General features: G+C 36.7%; 1 protein-coding gene across 5 annotated transcripts in view; it reads right to left on the reverse strand.

Moving 5' to 3' along the window:
• The window catches only part of TP63 (tumor protein p63), a 226,409-nt gene that overhangs the window by 121,832 nt on the left and 81,350 nt on the right, over positions 1-23,227 (reverse strand). For all 5 annotated transcript variants that reach the window (XM_028101038.2, XM_028101037.2, XM_088017426.1 and 2 more), the window contains exons 2-3: positions 19,801-19,929; positions 18,681-18,813 (exon numbers count right to left, since the gene is read on the reverse strand). In XM_028101038.2, the coding sequence (XP_027956839.1) occupies positions 18,681-18,813; positions 19,801-19,929 (262 nt within the window). The remainder of the gene's footprint in view (positions 1-18,680; positions 18,814-19,800; positions 19,930-23,227) is intronic.

The raw sequence follows: 23,227 nt of genomic DNA on the forward strand, positions 1-23,227 counted from the left end.
TGCAGTAGGTGTTACGGTATCATAGGCGGTTTTAAAGCATATGCTAAATTTGAGATTTTGGGTCAGAATTTTTGTATTATTTATGATAAGGAATTTAAATAATTGCTTGATAGTAGGGCTCTGACTTTAATATATATATTTGCTATTGGTCTTTCTGGATTTGAGAGCAATTTGATGACCAATTATCCAGAAATTGTAACAGAAGTTAAAAAAATAATTTGCAACTACTTAGAATCTCTGTGACTCAAGATTTTTTTTTAAAGAATTACATAATAAAGGGCACCTGGGTGGCTCATTTGTTAAGCGTCTGCCTTCGGCTCAGGTCATGATCCCAGGGTCCTGGGATGGAGCCCCACATTGGGCTCCCTGCTCAGCAGGAAGCCTGCTTCTCCCTCTCCCGCTGCCCCTGCTTGTGTTCCCTCTCTTGGTATCTCTCTCTCTCTCTGTCAAATAAATAAATAAAATCTTTAAAAAAAAAAGAATTACATAATAAAAATAACACCACTACCAAAAAAAAAGGAGCTGGATCTTAAAGCTGATAAAACATAATTTCTATATAAAAGCACCCCTTCAGTTGTATTTATTTAAAACAACCCATCGTGTTCTATGATTGGCCTAATAAAAAGTAAATATTAAAAAAAATTAGTGAGCAATGCTATTGTGATAATCACTTTCTATTTACTATCTCATGTAGCTTTCACAATGATCATATTAATCCCATTTTATAAAAGGAAAAGTACAACAACCCTAATGCTTAGAAAGGGTTAGTTATTCATACACCCAGGATATTTAAACACAGAGTTCATGTACTTAACCCTTGGAATAAATCTCTAGCAGTAAAATACTACTTGATTTGTTTTATGTGTTGGCATATTCCATGAGATTTCACTTTTATGAGTTATTCCAGGAAAACTTGATATCAAAATCTAGATCTCAAGATGTCTAGATCTGAATATAAGTTATCTATTTTGTAAATGAAGAAACTGAAACTGTAGAGTGGTAGTGACATATGTCGGGTCACTCAGCTAAATGGTGTAGAATTCATGACCAGAATTTAGGTTCTCAAACTTCTATGGCAACAGCTTCTTTCTGTACAATAGCCTATTTTTGTATAGACTGTACAGTCTATGGAAAAGTTTGAACCAAGAGTCTCTTCTTGCAATTCAGTCATAAGATAACGGCTTGATTCTATCACCCATCAGACGGTTTGGCATCCTAGACTCTGCATGGTAAAAGTTGAGACTCACGGTTTTCCAACCATGAGCTACTCTTTAGCTGAAACTCTGGAGAGATTAATAAGGCTAGTTTCATTCCGTTGTTACAGAAGGATAATTTGAAATTAAAACCAAACTTCAAATTCTCCAAACCTCAAATGTGGGAATTCCTTTAAAAATAAAACCAGCAAATCAAATGCCTATTTTATCCTTTACCCACCAGATAAAGCAAGAAACTCAATTTCTGTAACACTATGAACACCATCCCATTACCACTACATAAATTAAGAGATCAGCACACTTTAATTTTTTTTCCAGTGAATTCAAATCACAAACTATCCCTATTTACTTAGGAACTGTATACAACCAAAATAAGAAAATACTATGTGAGTCATTACCACTCCAGGTATTTTAGTATGACCCAGACGAGCAACAGGGGTCAGAAAAGAAAAAAACAAAGTGAAAAAAACCCACGGACACCTCAGTTTTCGTTTAAGATGCTATTATACAATGAAGACAGGTTTTTAAGTACATATTCCATAATTAATAAATTTCTCTCATAGATTACAAACTTTTTATATGTCTGTCTTAAAGCATGATTGTTACACGGTAAAATTTGCGTCAATCCGTACTTCATATCTTTTGCTTCACACTGTCTTATTTGTCCATTTTAAAATGCCACCAAGGATAACATACTTAATATTTTCATAAAATCACTCCTAGACTGCAAGTTGAGGGATCGGCAGGGCATGTGTGTGGTAAGCAGAAAAGATTACATCAAGAGAGCTTAATTCCCGTCACCCCAAAGACCAGATGCAACCAAGAGAAAAAGCCTTCTCTTTAAAAGGAGCAAGGCAACTGTTGTTCCTAATTGTTCTTCTTTCTGTTTTTGCGTCAAGGTGGGGTGGATAGGTTTGTGTGTGCATTTTTTTTTTTTAAACCAAAGAAGAGATTTTTTTTGCATGTAACACTTACCACCACGTTTTGTTTTTTTAAACGTGATTTATGCTTTTAGAGAGGTTCATTTTCAGAAGAAATCTGAATGAGGACACCGTCTGTAGAAAGACATTCCAATGAACTGGTTAGGCAAGTAGTTGTTTGGAAGGAACACCGCCTCAGGGTTCAGGAGGCAGATGGAGGTAGCCGTGGAGGAGTGGGCAGTACCAGGACTCCGTCCCTTTTCCCTTCTCCAGCTCCAGACAGGATTCATATTCATGACTAATCCTCAGGAGTACAATCCCTCACTTCCCACCTCCCCTGCACAGAAAGCACTGATGAGCAAGTACTCCTTTTCTCAAAAATGAAAATGTTGCTTCTGTGTACTCATTTTTTGCAAGCACCGACCCCCGCCCCCCCCCCGCCTTGACCTAGAGAGAATAGAAGGAAAAGAAAGTCACTAACTCTTTAGATTCCACGCCACAGAGTGATTACCTAGGATGGGTTTTGTTGTATGTGTCAAACAGGGCACATTCTTTTTTACAGGTTTTCACTAAAGGTTCTGGAAAATGTGTGTGCCTGTGCTGTGTTCCCATCAAAGTCATACGAAGACACAAAAGGAGTTTTGGCAAGACTGCATTCAGAAACGAGGATGGGTGATTTATCTGTTACTAAGGATGAAGGCATGGAGTTATCAACCAGTCCAATTCCATGCTTTTACACATAAGGAAAACAGGACTCAGAAGGGGAAGTTATTTGTCCATCAACAGATAGCCAAGCAGTGGCAGCAGAATGAGGACTAGAAGCCCGGACTTCTGACTCCTAGGCCAGTGGCTTCTCACTAAAACTCACGACTGCTAAAGTTTGAGGGCTCTTCAAAATGGAAGAGACAGTAAATTTATATCATAAACCTTGGTTTATCTGCCTATGCCAAAAGACCTCCAAAGAGCTTAATTTTACACATGGTGTAATTCTTGAATCTGTAGAAGAGAGGACATACTGGAACACATTGGTTTTCCATTTTCGATAATTCACAAAATAGATGTTTTTTCTCCTCCATAGCCTTCTTAGTTTTCATTCTATCTGATCAACTTCAAGCAGCTGAATTGTTTCTTTTTCAAACTAAGCTATTGCTCGAAGGCACATAAAATGCCTTGGTTAAGTGGGGAGTGGGCTGTATCTAATTCACTAGCAGAGATGGTTTGTGTTGATTCCCTTTGTCCAGGGAAGCCAACATCACTAAATCCATCATGCTCCACTAAAGTTCAGGTTATAGAGAAATCATCCTGATACCCAACTCAGACGTCTAAAGGAGAGGGCTATTTTTAGAAGACATATTTTATAAGGCCATCTAAGTTCTTTTTTTTTTTTTTTTTTTTTTTTTTTTTTAGAGAGAGAATGAGAGATAGAGAGCATGAGAGGGAAGAGGGTCAGAGGGAGAAGCAGACACCCTGCCGAGCAGGGAGCCCGATGTGGGACTCGATCCCGGGACTCCAGGATCATGACCTGAGCCGAAGGCAGTCGCCCAACCAACTGAGCCACCCAGGCACCCAAGGCCATCTAAGTTCTATTAGGTAGTAACATGCACTGGAATGAAGCATACTCAATTTCAAGACAAATCATGTGCGTTTTATATCTAAAACGTTTTAGTTTATGATTCACTGTCCTGTGCCATGGAAGGACACAACTGAGATGTTAAAATACCTGCTCTCTTTCTATCTCTTTAAGAGGGTGTGGTGAGAAAAGCTTTGAATAATATCCATTAAGAGCTCTTCAGCTTCTTGGGAGGATGATAAGTAAATACAATGAAGTGAGAACTGTATTTTTTCTTCTTCTTAATCTATAGATGAATTACGTCTTTCCTAAACACAAAGAATAACTTTGGGGCGCCTGGGTGGCTCAGTCAGTTAATAGCCCGACTCTTGATTTTGGCTCAGGTCATGATCTCAGGGTGGTGAGATTGAGCCCAGCTTTAGGCTCCATGCTCAGAAGGGAGACTGCTTGAGATTCTCTCTCTCCCTCTGCCCTCCCCCCCGCCCCCCTCCCGCTCATGCGCAAGAGCGTTCTCTCTCTTAAAATAAGTAAAATCGTAAAAAAAAAAAAACTTTGATAGACAAAAGAGATAAAAATGAAGCTCACATCACTGCAGACAATATACTTCTGATAGGCACCCCACTCAGCTAACCTATATCCACAAATGAGGTAAGAGGCTTTTACTGCACAAACTGAGACTCTGTCTTTCTGTTTCCCCCACCCCTTCTCTCTTTTCTCTCTCTCTCTCTTACACACACTCACATTTAGATGTTACCTTTTACCACATGAAGACTCCCATAACCCTTCTAATCAGAAATAATCAATCCAGCCTTGGGTTTTTTTGTTTTGTTTTGTTTTTGTCTTTTTGCTTTTTATCTCTATTCCAGTTTTTTATCAACATGGTTCTCATTTTCTAGTTAGTGGCCTATTTGCCTATTCCCTAAAGTAAAGGGACTCTCATTTTCATCTATGCTCCTACTTTAAGAGCTGAGGAAGAAAAAGTAGATAATGAACAGGTTCTTATCTGAAAAGAATAGTCCTGTAGAGAGACACCATCTCAATCCCAACACACCTACTTCTCTTAACAATAAGCACATGACATTGCAGAGTTTGGGGACATAGGCACATGCAGGCACCTCCACATGTCCAGCCACCATCCTCTAGTTGCCCATACTCTGCATCCTATAATCAGTTCAGGAAGACCACCATGTTAGAATGTATCCCTTTCTTCCTGGATCTGACCCCAACTCAACTATTTGTCTATTTTCTTATTCCTTCTCTTCCACGTTGAGTTCCAGCCAAACCTTCCTTCCAATACACAATTTACCAAATTAATTTATACATTTAACTTAAGGGGTCTCAAACTGATAGCCCACGTATATGTTCGGTGGGTCCAGGGAACTTACAAAAATAATAATAATTTGCATTACTCTAAGTGAGGCAAATATTCTCCTGTTCTTACTTATCATCATGTCCTGTTCTCTTGCATTGAACGCTTCCCACATTTAAGGCTGCTCCCTAACTAACTTAGATAGTTCTTAAGGTCTAAAGTACCTTCTCTTTCTCCTCTTTCACATGGCCAGTATGTTTCCTAAGCTTTTACCTGGACATGATTATCAGAATTCCTGCTGAGGTTTGTCTATATTCTCATCTGGTGCTTACCACTTTCTATCTTGATAAGAATTGTTTTTAAGTGTCTCCTGTCTGGTAATAAATTGTGAGGTCCTTGGCAATAGAACATGCTCTTTATTTATTCATTCATTCCTCAGAATGTCTCAAATATAGAAAGCAGCAGATGTTGGCTAGGTGCAGGACCACTGAGCTGCTTAATGCCTAAAAGTTATGATTCTTTTTGAGTATGATGTGAATACTGTCCCCAAAGTTATAAAGCCCAGCAGTCATTGCTGATGACTAAATTGGTCCATTGTCCAATATGGGTACCCATTTGTAATCTTGTTTATTTATTTATCTCTCAATAGGTAAGCAACAAATATTTTCTTGGATATGATTTAGATCATTTATAACCTAGTTCATTAACTTCATAGCTGTCTCCCCCACTGATTTTAAGTTATAGGTAGTGACAGACTTAGCTCTTTTATTTAAACTTTATATCTTTAGCTGAGTATCTTGAACTTAGTAAATAATCAGCACATTCTTTGTCAAATTGACAAGAATACAAGCATGAAATTTTAGTCTTTTTGCCAGGGAAAAGATTCTTACAAACCTACAATTTAAGAAAGCCAGGTATGAGAATTTGTTAACAACGTCTTACTGATAAAGACATGAAGCCAACCACTTAATAAATGTTTAATTACTTTTCTAAACTATTACACTCTACCTTTTATTTTCTCAATGGCATAACCCAGCAGAACTTTCCACATATTTTAAGATGAGTCACAGCTAAAAATGTCTATTTTAAAGTAGTGACTGGCCTAGAAGTTTCTTCTCTGTCATTAAGGCTCTGTACCCTTGGGCAAGTCACTCTGCACTCAGAGCCTGAGTTTCTCAGCCTATAAAAATACATATGTTAAAATATTGGATTGCACCAGTGTTTCTCCAACATCAGAATTACCTGGAGGGCTTATTGAAAGAGTGTCGCCCTCCCTCTTCTAGTTTCTGATTCAGCAGATCTGGAGTGGAACCCAAAATATTTGTGTCTTTCAAAGTTCCTGAGTGTGCCGGCCAGAGATCACATTTTGAGAACTACTGAGCTAAACTGTTTTGGAATCCACACAGCTCTGACTTCATTCACACTAAGATTCAAACCCAGGGATATCTGGGTATCCAGGTCCAAAGTTTGTGCTCTGGAGCAGAGAATATTTTATTATGTTAAGATTACTGAATGACACCCAAACAACTAAAATAAAATACTATTTAGTAACGAAAGTGAAAATGTTTTCTGTGAGTTCTGTTGATACCTGAATGGACACCAGAGTACATGAGCTTTTAAAAGAAATCTGCTTCAAAATTTGACTTAAGTTGAAGAAAATTCAACTCTATCTAGTTTTAAATGGGGAAAAAATGGGCTTAATGGATTTTATAGCATACTAGTATATCTTCAAATATTACCTTCTTTTTTTGAAATACAAAAATACAAATTAATGCAAATATTGCTTTTATCTGCATTAGTAACTGCTCTACTCGGGATTAGTAATTTCCAGTGTCCAGATTTATCATATTCTAAAAAGTAATAGTAATGACCATCACCACTGAGAGCTGACCTCATACAAGATATTATGTTAATGGCTTGGCATGTCTCATCTCAATATGCTAAATAGCTTTTCTCTGGTGTGTCACCAACATCATCATCCTCATCTTGTAAGTGGGTAAAGCGAAGCTCAGAAACATACCAGAATTTAGCCAAGGTCATCCACACAGTGAATGAGAGATCTGGATTCAAATGCAGGCAGCAAGCTCCTCCAGAGCCTGAGCTCATCAGCACTATCTCTAATAGGAGATACAAAGGTGGGTCTACTAATCCAGAAAGTTAGGTTTCATCCAGAGTCCACCATAAACTCTAGTGGAAACATTGGAGAAATTCACCCTAATCAACTTGGATCTTCGTTTTCCCATCTATTAAAGGAAAGCCAGAGTAGAACTACATCATGTCTACTGTTCCTAAGTCTAACATTCTAGAATTTTCTGAGTTTTATAGATAGAGTAATATTAAATAAACTGGCCGCTGAAGGAACGAACAGGTGACCCACAGCAGATTACTTCAAAAACAAATCAGATTCTCTCTGAACCAGCATGATAGGATTTCAGACTCGTCTGTTTTCAAGAGGATGTAAGGTCAGAACCAGCGCCTGTGTTTCTGCTGAAATCCCTTTCTGTTTATCTGCCCTCTTCAACTTTGTCATTCTGAATGCATACACACTAAGCACAGTGTCTTAAGTAACATTGCTGAGGTTACACCAAAGACAGGTGTTAGGGGAACTATTTCCCTAGGGCTATCATTTCCAACTCTCCCTCCTCAAAAACAGAGGGAGGGGATACTAGGAAAAGGGTTTCTTTTCAGATTAAACACCGCGACTGCAAACACCTTCCCCTAGGCAATAAATTCTCTGCCCGTGCGTGCTGCAGTTTACCCAAACACCAGAGCAAAAAGCAAACAGCCCCTTTTGTAAGGGAGGGGCTGTCACCTGTCAGTGATGTCTGTGAATTTCTAGCGAAGAAGAAAAAAGAAAAGAAAGAAAGAAAACCCTTTCCCTTATTTTATTAAGCAGACTGTTTGTTCAAGGTTTGAAATGCATACTTGTGTTTAAGGTAAAAGTCCCTGGCTTGGCAATCTTGAACAAAGTGCTGCCTTCTGATTGGCTACACCACACAAAGAACAAAACAGGAAAACAGTCTGCTCTTCTGGGGACACCTGAACTCAGTCTAACCTGAGTGGATATTGGGCCATGTCATAAGCAACATAAGTAACTACAAAACCCATCTTCCAAAAAGTGGAAGGCTTTTTCTATGAGGAATATATTTTGTTTCACTTGTTTCCATAGAACTAATAAACAAAAGCTTATTTGGTACAAACCATGGTTGCATGATTATTTTAATGGTAGTAGCCAAGGGGTAAGGGTAGTAAAGATCCTAAGAGCAAGGGTTAAGAAGTGCTGCACAGAAAAGGAGAAAAGGAGAAACTGTTATGTGCATTCCGATGTTCAGGGCTAACCCTAGGGGACAGATAGATAGATAGATAGATAGACACAAAATATTCATATATATTCATATTCTTATATATCATATATTTATATATATACATATATTTATGAAATACACTGTGTACTCTTCTTTCTTCACCCCTTTCTTCATATCATTCCCACCCCAATAATTAGGCCTGCTCACTGCACTCAGAGATGCTCCATTCTCCAAGATGTCTTATTCATCTCCAGTCAAAACTACCATCCCTTCCATAGATTGCAATCAAAATTACATAAAGAGGGACTGTTTCACCTCTATGTGCAAATGACCAGTCACCCAAAAGTATTTGTATTTTTTAAAAAGAGATAGTTTTAGGGCGCCTGGGTGGCTCAGTCATTAAGCGTCTGCCTTCAGCTCAGGTCATGGTCCCGGGGTCCTGGGATCGAGCCCCGCATCGGGCTCCCTGCTCCGCGGGAAGCCTGCTTCTCCCTCTCCCACTCCCCCTGCTTGTGTCCCTGCTTTCGCTGTCTCTATCTCTGTCAAATAAATAAATAAAATCTTAAAAAAAAAAAAAGATAGTTGAACCAAAATTGATTCAAGTTTATAGACACTTCTGCACAGTTGTGTGAGTATAAATTGAAAAGAAAAGAAACTCATGAAAAGAAATTTGATAATAAGTATCAGTAACACTGGTGTTCATACAATCTTACTCAATAATTACACTTATAAGCATCTAGTGCAAGAAAATATTCTCTATATAAATATTCTTAAAAATCTATGAGTAAAATAACAGTTAAATCATTGTATATCTATGTAATGACATAACATAGCAATTAAAGTTGTCTTGAAGACTAGTAAGAGAAATATGTTCACCACTGAATGCAAAAAAAGTAGATTATAATTTTATATATGACATGATCTGAATACATCTTATAAATCCGTTCTTACAAGGAAAAAACTGGAAAAAAATGAAAAGTTTTATAACTCTTATCACTAAGTAGGGATTACATATGCCTTTGATACTTCTAAAGTTCTTTTTCATTGGTATGCGTTGCTTTTATAATCAGAGCAATTTATTAATTTGCATTTTATTATGAAAGGTAATATATATTCACCTATCTCAGAGTTCTTATTTTAAAAAAAAGCCTAGACAGACATGTGATAACAAAAATAATTTTTGAATGACTATATTTTCATACACCAGGAACTTTGAATGAAAACAAATCAGAGAATGAAACAAACTATTGCAATTCTCTGAGGCCAATATTAGGTATTATTGTCTATCCATAAAAATGAGGAAAGAGAGGCTCATAGAGATTATCAAGTTCACATGGCTAAAACTGGTAAAGACAGAACTCGACCACAGTATAACTGGCTAAAAATCTTATGTCATAACACTAAAGTAAGTAATAAACTGTAAAATCCTGTCACATAGAATGTAGTCATCAAAGTAAAAACAAGAACAAAAAAACAACCTTGCCTCAAGTCTCCCCACCCTGAACTGCAGTGTTTTTCTGGAAGACCTGACAAGGAGGAAGTAGAGATGGGAGAGAAGTAGGACACTTGGGAAGGAGCGAGGGAATGCGTGGGAGGAACAAAAAGAGGGCAGTAGTGGAGATGTGACGGTGGCTCTGAGAGGCCTTCCTTCAAGTGAGCTCCTGACATTGGTGTCAGACTTAGAGTTGGCAGACGTTATGCATCTCAGATGCCTGGGAGACCAAGACATACAGAAAATAATTGCTGTTTATATGAAATATCAAGGATCATACCCCTTCCACCTTTTGAGCCAGGAGAAAGCACGTAGGGAGGGAACTTGAGAATTTTTGAGCGACTCATGCAGCAATGTTGTTCACCAGCCCCTTATAGCCTGACTAGACTGAACTACCGAAGAATACTTTGTTCACAGAGTATGTGCTTCTTATTTATACTTATGAAGAATGAAATTTATCAAATGAGGACAAAACAATTGGCATATCAAAAACAATTTTGATATGCTACAGTTCTTCAATTTTAGAAAACATCTATAGATGTGGTTCATATTGAGTCATGGTGAGTCAGGGTGTGTGTCTGTGTGCATGTGTATGTGTGTGTGTAGGCAGGGAGGGAGAAAAGGTTGACGGAGGTTATGGAGGGAATGTTTATAAATTTATATTTAAAAAAATCAGCAAATTAGAGCTCTGACATGATTTATGGGCCTGCTCAGAAAATATAAGTACTTATTGTTCTTTGAAAAAAAAATCATTCTGATGAACAAAACTATCCATAGAATTCCCTATTCTTCCTGGTAGTATTCAGTCAGAATTGTAACTTTAGTATCAAGGAAGAACAACATCAGTGATAACTATCCCATTCAATAAAATAGACTTGAGTTCTTTAAAAATACATTTGATACTTGAAAGCAAAAATTATAACATTGTCTGATGAAATGTTCAATGTACATAGATGTAATATATATGACAACTACAACATCATGGGGGAAGGTTATGAAACCAATATTGTGGTAGGTTTTCCACATTCCATTTGAAGTGGTAGAATATGGATTCTTAACAGACTATGAGAAATTATGAATATGACAATCCCCAGAGAAACAATTAAAAATATGCAAATAAATATAGCCAAAACCAAGACAGAATAATTAAAAGGAAATACTAAAAATAGGTCAAGTGATCTAAATAGTGGCAGAGAAAAGGAAAACAAAAGAGCAATGGAGAGAACAAACACACCAAACACAAATGCTATATAGATACACATATATGTGTGTGTGTGTGTGCATTTATATCATTTACTATATATATATATATGATATAAATACACCAATTAATAGAGATTGCCAAAATAGATAAAAAGCAACCAACTATACATTGTAGAAGCAACTCCACCTCGAATATAATGATAAATATAGGTTAAAAGTAAAAGGATGAAGAAAAGATTTACCATGACAACATTATTCAAAAGTTAGATTGGTTACATTAATATAAAAACAAAGTAGACTTCAGAACAAGGTACATCACCAGGAATAAAGAGAAATATATAATGACAGAAAGATTAATTCACCAGGCAGATAAAAACAATACACCTAAAAATAGAGTTTCAATATATATATGAAGCAAAAACAGACAGACTTGAAAGGAGAAAGAGACAAACCCAGAACTGGAGTTGAAGACTTCAGTATTCATCTCTTAGTAATCAACAGAACTAGAAGCTGAAAATAAGCAAGGCTAGAGAACAACTGCATAATACCATAAACCAATGAGCCTCAATTGATGTTTATCGAACACTCCACCCAACAAAAACAGAATTCACAGTCTTTTTAAGTGCCCACAGAACATTCATCAAGATAAACCGTATCTTGACTCATGAAATGAACCTTAACAAATTTCAAAAATAGGAGATCATACAAAGTATGTTTTCTGATCATAATGGAATTAAACTAGAAGTCAGTAATGGAAAGATAACAGAAAATACCCAAATACTTGGAAATTAAACATGCTTGTAAATACACACAGGTCAAAGAGAAAGTCTCAAGAGAAGTCATAAAATATTTTAAACTAAACAATATAAAAATACAACATGTCAACATTTAGGGGATGCCACTAAAGCAGTGTTTCATGGGAAATTTATAAACATAAATACTAACATTAGAAGACAAGAGAGATCTCAATTCAAAAATATAAATTCTTAATTTAAGAACCCTGAAAAGGAAGAGCAAAATAAACCCAAAGAAGCAGAAGAAAATAAGACCAGAAATAATAAAGTTGAAAACAGAAAGACAATAGAGAAAAACAATGAAACCAAAAAGCTGAGCTGGCTCTTCGAAAGATCAATACAATTAATAAACCTCTAGTGAGACTGATAGAGAAAAGGAGAGAGGACACAAGTTACCAATATCAGAAATGAAACAGGAAGATATTTCAGATCCCACAGACATTAAAAGCTTAGTAAGGGAATATTCCAAACAATTCTCCATACAAAAATTCAAAACTTTGATGCAGTCAACCAATTCCTTACAAATCACTATTTATTTATTTTTTTAAAGATTTATTTATTTATTTTAGAGAGTTACAGCACACACACGCACACATGGGCAGGAGTCACAGAGGAAGAAGGAGAGAGAAACTCAAGCAGACTCCACGCTGAGTGTGGAGCCTCACATGGGGCTCAATTATACGACTGTGAGATCATGACCGTGAGATCACGACCTGAGCGGAAACCAAGAGTCGGGCGCTTAACCCACTGCACCACCCAGGTGCCCCTACAAACCACTATTTATGAAAACTTAATCAAGATAAAATAAATCATCTCAATAGTTCTATAACAATTAACGGAACTGAACTTATAATTAAAGAGCTTTCCAAAAAGAAATATCCAGGCCCAAAGGGTTTCATTAGCAAATTCTTCCAAACATTTCAGAAGAAATAGTATCAATTCTATATAATCTTTCCCAGAACATAAAGATACCTCACACAAAGCACAAACACAGAAATCACACTGAGGTTCACGAACAATAAAATTGGCAAGATGAAAATGACCATGCATCATGATTGCTAATACCATCTCTCAATGGTGAGCTTAACCTTCATTTTCTTTAAACTGTAGTTTCTTTCCTAGCTGAGTTCAAACCTTTAAAGCCTACAAAATTCTACCTAGTCTTATCATTTTATAGATATTATAAACAATGCTGTAATGAAGCCTTCATTTCTGTGTGTGTGTGTGTGTGTGTGTGTGTGTGTGTATACTTATTTACATATCTTGAAATTTTTTGTGAAGAAAAATGCCTAAAAGTGGCACTTGTGGATGAAGGGTAAGTACCTTTAAAATTAAATAAATTAGAAGAGGCAAATTGTCCTCCAAATATATCAATTTATATTCCTGCCCAAAGTGAAAAGATTCTCTGTTTCTCAACAATTTCATCAGCACTGGATATTATCGAATCATTTAAATTTTTTGCTGACCAGGTAGATGATAATCTATGATACAATCTATGATGATAACCAATGAAACTCATTGTTGGAATGCACAATTTTTTTATTATTAGAGAGATTGAACATTTTATGTTGGTTAAACATTTGTGAATTACTTAGATTACTCTTTGCCAAAGAGCAGGGACTTCATCTTTCTCTTATTAATTTTTAAATGTTTAGGTGGTTAAGGCCATTAAACCTTTGCCATGTGTTATAAATTTTTCAAATTTACATTTTGTCCTTTTTTCTATAGAAAGTACTCCTTAGCCAAATGTTTGAATCTTCTCTTTTAAAACTTCTGCGTGTTGGGGCACCTGGGTGGCTCAGTTGGTTAAGCGACTGCCTTCAGCTCAGGTCATGATACTGGAGTCCCTGGATCGAGTCCCTCATTGGGCTCCCTGCTTGGCGGGGAGTCTGCTTCGCCCTCTGACCCTCCACCCTCTCATGTGCTCTCTCTCTCTCATTCTCTCTCTCTCAAATAAATAAATAAAATCTTTAAAAAAATAAAACTTCTGCGTGTTACCTGATAGTTTTTTAATAAATTATTTTCATAATAGTTATCCAAACTTGGATCTCTTTTCCCTTCCCCATTTTGATCAATTTGACTCATAGTTCAAGACCTAAAAATATCACCTTCTCTGTAACATATGTCCAGTCTTTTAAGGCACAATAAATCATTCCTTTTGTGTCTTTAAAAAACAAATAAATAAAAATAAACAAAAAAATACATACATATGAGTCATTTTGTACACATTGGCTCATTTGCTGTATTATGGTGTTCTCAAAGCTAGAGACCATGATTTGTTCATCTGTTTCACAAAGAACATAGCATGCAGTAAGTACTAAGGAAATGCTTGTGGCTAGATCTAGTGTATATACTTGAAATCTTATAGGAATCTTGGGTCATTTAATATGTAAGGCAGTATACTTGGTGCTGTGGCCTAAGCCTTTCCAAAACACACACTCTCTGCTCTTCTGAAATGCAGAGCTGAAGACTCCTTGTGTATATCTGGGATGCTATAATAAGAATTTACAAAGCTGGATGGTTTTAGATAATTGCCACTCAAATCACAAGGGAAAAACCCAGTTCAACTAAATAAGGCTTCCTTTAAAGCACAAAGAACCAATAAATGCAAAAATAAAAGTTACGTAGTTTCCATCAATCATTCCAGGAGAACATTTAAGTGTTGATGCCCTTATCTCCTTCTTGAAGATATGACAGGCATGTTTAGGCAGTTTGTAAATAAGGCAAGGCTGAGATACAAAGGAATATATTAGACAGTAGAAGCAAAAGCCAACAGGATCTTGGAAACACAGGCTAAATTACGAAAAAAGTTTGAGAAATCTCATCACCTTCATTTGCTAATTCAATGTAGTTCATTCTTCAGTGACATTAAAATCATTCTAATGAAGAAGGCACATACATTCTCTGCAATTCAAATTTCCTTTGTTAATAATCAGAGCAAGGCATTATGACTCCATTTTATGACTAATTACTAAGGTGAAGGTTGTATCAAAAAATCGATAAAAATGGAATGCCATTCTCAATTTCAAGATTTCTGTCTTTAATAACCTGACATGTTGTTTCATGTCCCCAGATTCATATTTCTTGCACAGTGAGAACATGCTTGGCGGAGATCCCAAATTTTTAAAATATTATATGCAAAAGGAAAGTAATTTATGTGCAGAGTCTTAGATCTATTTAGCTATTAACCTCTACATAAAAAAAGTGAAAATATGCTACCAAGTAGCAGAAGCTGTCTGTTTGAAGGACCAGGAATCTAAGAAGATCCTTGTTCTTACTTTCCAAGCCAGAATACTAGTTATAGGATCCTGAGCACATCTACCATTTTGCCACTCCTGGTGCTGAGGACCGTCACTGTTACGCATTTCCGTCGATGTGTCCTCCACACGTGGACATAGATGAGGATGTTGGAATGATCATAAGACAAGGGAAGACACAGGATTCATACAGACCTATAACTTACTAGCAATAGCTCACTTCTTTGGATATTAAAAACAGAACAGCCACAGAGAGGCAAGCTTAAGTCATCAAGTTCCTTTCTCCCTCAACTTGTAGATTTCTTTCAATATCCTTGTTCCTGAGTGACCTATCACTGGAAAAAACCACATTTCATTTTATTTTCCAGCTTTTTCTGGATCATTTCAATCCCTATTTCCTTGCAATGTTTCTGGGTCTCATTTCCTGATTTTGTGTTATCCTCAATTTAAGCTGGTAAACAATTCCAAGCTTGAAGGTGCTAATAAGTGATGGGACAAATGTTTTATCATCCGTCATTACTGATGGTGACCTGTGCCTCTTCAGAGAAGGCAAAGTGTGGAGACTCTACTATAGGGTTATCTCATGGAGGAGGAGTGGTTTCTCCACACAGACATCCCTAATGCTCACATAACAGACAGGTACTTAAGAAGAAATAGAACTCAAGTTCCTCTCAAATACAGTACCCTGGAGGAAAAATGAGAAAAGAAAAGATCAAGTCCAGTAGTATGGGTAAGATACTGACACTGCTGTTGAGTACACATGTCATCCTAGAAAAGTTATTTAACCCGTTTTGCCTTTGATTCATTTATAAAACAGCGATAATAAATTCTACCTCACAAAGTGATTGGAAAGATTAAATATCAAACATATTAATTGCCACCAACTATTGATGCTTAAGGAAAAGCTAATTTCAAAAATTTGTAATTTAGAATTATAACAGGAAAATCTGGTTCAATTTCAAATTGAACACACTCTGTTTCAATCAGTACTCCTAGTAGCATTATTAAAAATCTATTTCAAAGAATCAATATCGTGTGTGTGTGTGTGTATAACTGACACTCAGGAAAAAAATGTTGAATGCAAATGGATAATCCTTTTAAATATCAGTATTTCTTAAATAACAATAACCTCCAACCCATACAGCAGTGCATTCTTAGACCCTTATCATGAGGGCAATGACATCTATGTAGTTTCTTGACTTTCTCCCCTTCTTCATTTTTCCCTTTTCTAACATCATTGTAGAGCTTCCATGACTCTCACTCGGATACTCCACTAGGATTTTTTTAAAGTTTCCTTTAGCTGATTTGTAAAAGCACCAAAATGGACGTTAAATGACTAAAGTTTTGCTCAAATAGCAAACCTGAGTACTTTCCAACAGAATTGAGAAAACAGTGGAAGTAAAGAATAAAGTACCTCAGCAGCATTAACATTTTCCAATTGACAGAACAATAGTTAGAAGGGAAGGAATACGAGAGGCAGAGGGGACAGGAAGCTTTGCCGCTGTGAATGTTCAAGAAGAGAACAGTCCTCTGACTGGAGATATCCTAGAACTGTGCTACCCAATATTCTACCAACCAGACACATGTGGTCATTTAAATTTTAATTTAATTTAAATTAAGTTCCTCAGTTGCACTAACCACATTTCAAATGCCCAAAGGATACATGTGGCTAGTGTCTACTGCATTGAACAGTACAGAATATAGAACATTTACAACACTGAAAGTTCTCTTGGACAGGACTGCTTGAAAGAGAACTTTTTGACTTTTTAAGACAACTTCCAATTCTCATTTCACAGGACTTCAAAATTTCCTGAGGGTCTATTATGTGACGGCTACTGTAACAAACAGTGAGCATGACAAAATATGGCCCCTGTCCCCTTGAGAGACAAAGAAATAAACAAAGATAAGATTGTATAATAAGTAATAGGACTAAAAATAGACCTAGGTTGCTTCAGAGGAATAGTCTCTAACTCAGACTGGTGGTGAATAGTGATACGGAAGTTTTCCCAGAGAAGACAGGATATACTGTTTGTTGAGAGACAGAGAGGAATTAGCTAGAGGGGAAAACAAAAACAAACACAAAAACAAACACACAAAAAAGATGTTCCTAAGGAGAGAATTTCTAATAATATAAAAAAATAAGAAAGGGCATGGCACATTTAGAAACCACATGCTTCAGTGTGTGAAAGTGTGTGAAATAAGAGTAGAAACCATAAATAAAAAGGCTTGATTCTCCATTTCAAACTTTATGTAAATTCACCTGCTTTTATGAGTTCAGGAATCAGAACAGAAAATCCCTGGAGAGAATATAAAAGAAAGGTTTGCCTAGGCTTGTGCTACCTATCAAGAGGTGATATTATTAAGTGAATTGGCGATATCCTAATTTTGAAGTCACTCTCAAATCAGAATTGACCCCTACATAGGTTTAATTGTAATACATTCCAAGGCCTTGAGTGACCTGCCCCTTGGATTTATCCATCCTTTTCCTTTCACTAGCTCAAAGATAACAGACAACTGTGTCAGTATTATAACAGAAGGGGCCACTGAAGAATAGTTATATTCCTTTTATCAATTTAATGGCAAAACATCAGTATATTTGCAAAGTTACAACTTTATATTTTTGGCTGTTTCCTCTTCCCTTTCCTGACACATCTTCTCCCAATATTAACAACAACAACAAAAAAGTACAATTCCAGATAAAAAAAATATATAGTGAAAATTCCAGTAAAATCTTCTATTAGATAAGAAAGGCAAGGTATTTTTAAAGTGATTTCCAAAATCATGTCGACATGTGAGCTATGAAATCCCCACCTTTTTTCTAGCTCTTTTCCACCTGTTCTTCTAGAAGGATTTGTTTGAGTTGTGTGTGTTTACAGAAAAAGCAGGATTTGTATGGTCAATGAATAATAATGAAAAAAAATAACAAGACAAAAAACAACCCAGCACTATGTACTACACAAATACAGAAAATTTCATCTAAACATTTCAGAAAAGTGTTTTATTATTATTAATCCATCACACTCCTGGTCTCCCCATTTTACAGATGAGTAACTAAAGCCCAACGTCATGAGTGACTCACTGGCAAAGCACCCCCCCCAAAATACTATTTTATGTATTATTTACTTTCTTTCCCCTTATTCTATTACTAGGTACTTAAATCTGTATCTCGATTCACATTGAATTTACTTCCTCCTCCTTTATTTAAGGATAGTTCCATGAAAGAGGCAGCCTGCCATAGTATAGATAGAATTTGGATAGAGTTCAGATCTAGACTTTGGTTCTGACTCTAACTTGACCTCTTGTAAAACCCTGGACTGGTACCACCCTCTCCAAATTGGGATAGACATAAGGAACAATTCAGATAAGGAACATAAGGGATTATTCCCACCCACCCACCTCCTCCACACCAGTGGGAGCATATGCAGTAAGAAGAGTTGAGGAAGACCCAAAATCCACAAACACTTAATTTTCTCTCTGCTGATCACATCGACTCTCTGCCTAGTGGCCTTGTCCATTCAGGGCCATCTGCCTTTATATATGCCATGAAATACACAGACTTCACAGAGATGTGGATGGCATGGCCCAACAGATTAAAGGAGATGTTCCTGCCACTCACCCACATGGGGTCACTGAGGTCCGAGTCCTGCATGCGGATACAGTCCATGCTAATCTCAATCTTGTTTCTTGCACCATTTTCTGATGGTTCATCCACAAAGTTCAAGTCAATGGGCTGAACTGAACATATGGGCCTACCATAAAGGACAAACAAAAGTGTGTTAGGCAAGGAAAGGGACTAAAACACAAGCACCCAGTTGATAACAATGAGCTCTCTCTCTTTCAAAGTTGGCAAGGCTCATTCGTTGGAGTCAGAGACTCTAGGTTCAAATCGTGGCTCAACCACATGCCAAATGTGTTATCTCAGGCAGTTCAAATCTAAGTCCTATTTGTAACAGTGGGAATCATGATCCCTGCCCTTGTCAGAGAATTGCTGGGTAGAACATGGGAGAGAAAGGATGTATCAGGAATTGAGTATTTTATACCCTATCCCTTAGAGTACGAAGTACTCTGATATTCTTCTATCTTCCACTGAATTTACTCACTTATCCAAACTTGATCTTAATAAAGGAGACAATAATCATTTTGCTAGCAGGGCATAAATGACCAACAAAATTTAGTATTTGTGTTGTAACAGCAAATAAGAGTCTTTAAGCCAAAGGAACAGATTTTGGGTATCAAGGGAGTCACTGGAGAAGTTATTGGGAGTTAGGCAGGAAAGCCTCCCCACCTTTTTTAGATTTCAATTCAGTTAATTAGCATATAGTATATTATTAGTTTCAGAGGTAGAATTCAGTGATTCATCAGTTGCATATAACACCCAGTGCTCATTACATCATGTGCCCTCCTTAATGCCCATCACCCAGTTACCCCATCCCTGCACCCCCTCCTCCAGCAACACTCAGTTTGTTTCCTATGATTAAGAGTCTCTTATGGTTTGAGGAGAGCCCTTCTGCTGCTCCAAAATTATACCACCTTGGAATAACAATCTTTTGGTGTTGTAAACTGAATAAACCTCTACTGAATTTTGAACACAGAAATACTATTGGAGGAAATAAATTTTTCCAACAATATTGACTGGTTTTTATTGATTCTAGAAACATGCCCTAGTAAGCAATATTTTTATAATCTCTATTTATCATAATTCAAATACAACATGTTTTTGCTTCTTTGATACTCACTGTTCCAGAAAATCCCAGATATGTTGGAAGACCTCTGGACTGAGGAATTCACTTGTCTGTGTGCTCTGGGACATAGTGGATCGGTAATAACTTTCTTTCCAAGAGAAATGAGCTGGCGTTTCTACAAACCTTAAGAGGACAAAAATGAAACTAGAATTACAGTTTCTGTATTTATGATATTGAATATTAAAACTAAAGCATACTCAATCAAGAAATCTCAGGTGAATTTTCAGAACCATGCAGGCATACAAAGCAAATTTCAGAAGTTGCTTGATTGGTGTTTCATTGGGCAGTATCATGGATCCCATTTTGCTGTAAAGTCAGATAATCACATCCTATATCAAATTATTTTGTAACTAGTAATGTTGTTACACTCTACACTTCCACTACCCAGCATCTATGTTCTGAAGATTTCAAAAAGAAGATAAACATTCCTTCATTAAGTCTGGCAGCAAGGGTGACCTATTATTAAACCTGTTTTATAAATGTCTCAACTGATTATCTGTCCATTCTGCCTCTAGCAGGTAAAAAGTAGAATCAGAAAACAGAAAGGAGTTCAGAAAATTTAAATTTCACCTGCAGTAAAATCACCTCTCTCATAACTACCATCTTAGGATTGTGCCCAGGGACAATAAATGCAAACCTCTGAACTTAGATTTTTTTTTTTTTTTGGAATCACCGGTTAACCTACTTTGATGTGTGTGTGGGCGGTTTTTAATTGGAGTGTAAAATTCTATGTTAGACTAAAGGATAAGTAAACATCTGAATATGTTGCAGATGAATGCCATTTCTGTTTGCTGTATTTTGTTGCTGGGTCCCCAAGTTCGCCTTTACTTAAAAAAATAAATAACCTTGATCCCTATATATGTGAAGGAAAATGCCAGCTTTCTCAGGTGATGCTGTCTCCAGGTCTGCATATTATCTACACAGATCATCTCAGTCTATGATTCATTGTGATTATCAGTAGACTAAATTTACCCCTGGATGAAATTAGCTAAGCTCTTAATCATTACTGTTAATATTGTAAAGTATTAATAAATAGTGTACTAAGATAGTCAATCAACTTAAATTTGCAAATGAACACTCTGGTCTAGTTACATAATAGAAGATAATAGCATTGTATTTATTGTTGATAATTTCCAAACTATATGGAGAAGCACATTCATTTACTCAAGTTAAACACATAGAATCTATTATTTACTAGCAAGAATAAAGGCCACTGAAAATAAAAAGCAAATAAGACTGTCTCACTCTCTAGAAGGTATAGAAGGTAAGACAAGAAACCAAATCTCTAATAAAAAATAGTAAGAGTATGTATAACACTATGAAAGTACAAAGATAAAATGTATCATCTCATCTGAGGGATCAAAAGAAAGAGCCTTAAACAATCTGAAGAAATTAGCTATGCCAGGTAAGGATTAATGATATGAGTGAGCAGTCTATGGCAACAACAATAGACAAAATACTAAAATGGAAAATAATTTGGTGTATGTGAGAAAGTTGCAGGCAACTCTATGTTAGCACAGTAATAAGATCTGGGGCAGAGAATGCTGGAAAATATAGCTGGGGAGCGAAGAAGAGAATTGTATGCTATGTTCAAAGAAGCTTAAATATTTCAATACTTCTAGTTTTTGCAAAACATTTTTAAATGAACTTTTTATCTTGAGATCAATATAGGTTTACATGCAGTTGTAATGAATTATACAGAGTTCATGCAGTTTCCCCAATGGTAAGTCACAATTTACAAAACCCTTAAAAAATTATAACCAGGATATTGATACTGCTACGATCCACTGATCTTATTCAGAAATTCTCAGTTTTACTTGTACTCATTTGCACACATGCATACATGTATATGTTGTATATGTATTTAGTTCTACACAAGTTTTTGATCACACGTGTAGGTTGGCATATCCACCCCCACAGTATTAAAGGATTTGAAGGATGAGACTGACAGAATACATTTCATATTGATAAATCTGGAAGCTGTGTGGAGGAAAGGTTTATAAGCATATCAGTTTATGTGCAAAGTGGTTACACCAGTCCAGGGAAGACAACTGGAGGCTAGCAGAAGTAAGGATGGAGAAAACGGGGATAAATTCAATTATTAGCAAAAAGGTTAAATCAGACATTGTTTATGTCATGTTCACATTTTCTCTCTAGTTTCTCTCTGACTGCTAAAAGACCTTCCCTGTATTTCTGATGTCACCACTAACCAGCTGCAAAACTGTGGAAGAGCCTCCCAGCTCCATGAACTTCAGCTTCCTTGATTGTGACATGGGGATAGTCATCCCTGCTCCGTTGCCTCACAGATGCCTACGCAGTCCTCAGTGATTTCCTCCCCACAAAGCATTTCCTGGTCCCTTACTTGAAATAGAATCTTTCTTCTCCAAACTTTCCTGGCCTTTTGTTGCGTCTCATCAATGCTAATTCATCCTATATTACTTGTACAACAATTAATCGAGTGTAGAGGACCTTAAGTAACTTGAAGGCAAAGCCCGTATCTCCTTGAATTTCTTAGTTTTATATTTTCTTGAGGCTAGAGTGGAAGGAACATGGGTTTTGAAGTGAGACAGACTTGGGTTCAAATTTTAGCTCTACTACTGACGTACTCTAAAGTCATGATCAAGTTACTTAACCTCTTTGTACCTTATTTTCTTCAACTATGCTTCCTTCACAGGGTGGTTAAAAGGCTTACTTGAAATAATGTGCTACACATTTTCCATATAGTGCGTGGTAGTCAATACATTGGTTGGATTAGATCAAGTACATAATTTGTACCCAGAAAATACTTACTGAATTGAACTAATTAAATAGCATACTTGAAAGGCTTCTTAAAGCTGTAGAAGTGTCCCACAAAAGTAATTATATTAAACCTGAATTATCCCTCATTTCTCTGCAGTTCAAATTGTTTTTTTCTCTTTCTGTGTCTGTAGGCCCAAACAGTGCTCCCATTACCTCTCATTTTCTCCTAGATCACCTTTATCTCAGGCTTGCTACATTGAACGGGGCAACAGCTCCTCCCCACCCCTACCCCCCACTCCAGGGCCGCAAGCTTTAAGGGGACTTGATTACAAAAGATGGGATTGGGCTTTGGAATAGATCAGTGGTTTTCATATTGGTTTCATGAAACTAGGGTTTCTGGTGCCTCAGTGGGTTAGCCAGATGTAAAGAAATGTCCCTACTAGTAGGACTCCAGACACGCCTTAACACCAGCAAGTCTGGCGTTTGCATCTTAAGTATATTATTGTTCCAAGCAAGATTTCATTTGAAGAACTGGTTCTGTTAACAATTTAAAAATCAGTGGTCACAGTTAGAGGATCTCCCAGGTGTCTCCTATGCAAACCAAGAATTGATTCTTGGTCTCTGAATAAAGATGGAAAACATTATTGAGAGAAAGGAAGGAAAGAGATCAGCTGGTGCCATA

This window comes from Eumetopias jubatus, unplaced genomic scaffold, assembly GCF_037043125.1.
Source record: "Eumetopias jubatus isolate StellerSeaLion01/CBP00866 unplaced genomic scaffold, mEumJub1_p1.0 scaffold_1, whole genome shotgun sequence".
Lineage (NCBI taxonomy): Eukaryota > Metazoa > Chordata > Mammalia > Carnivora > Otariidae > Eumetopias > Eumetopias jubatus.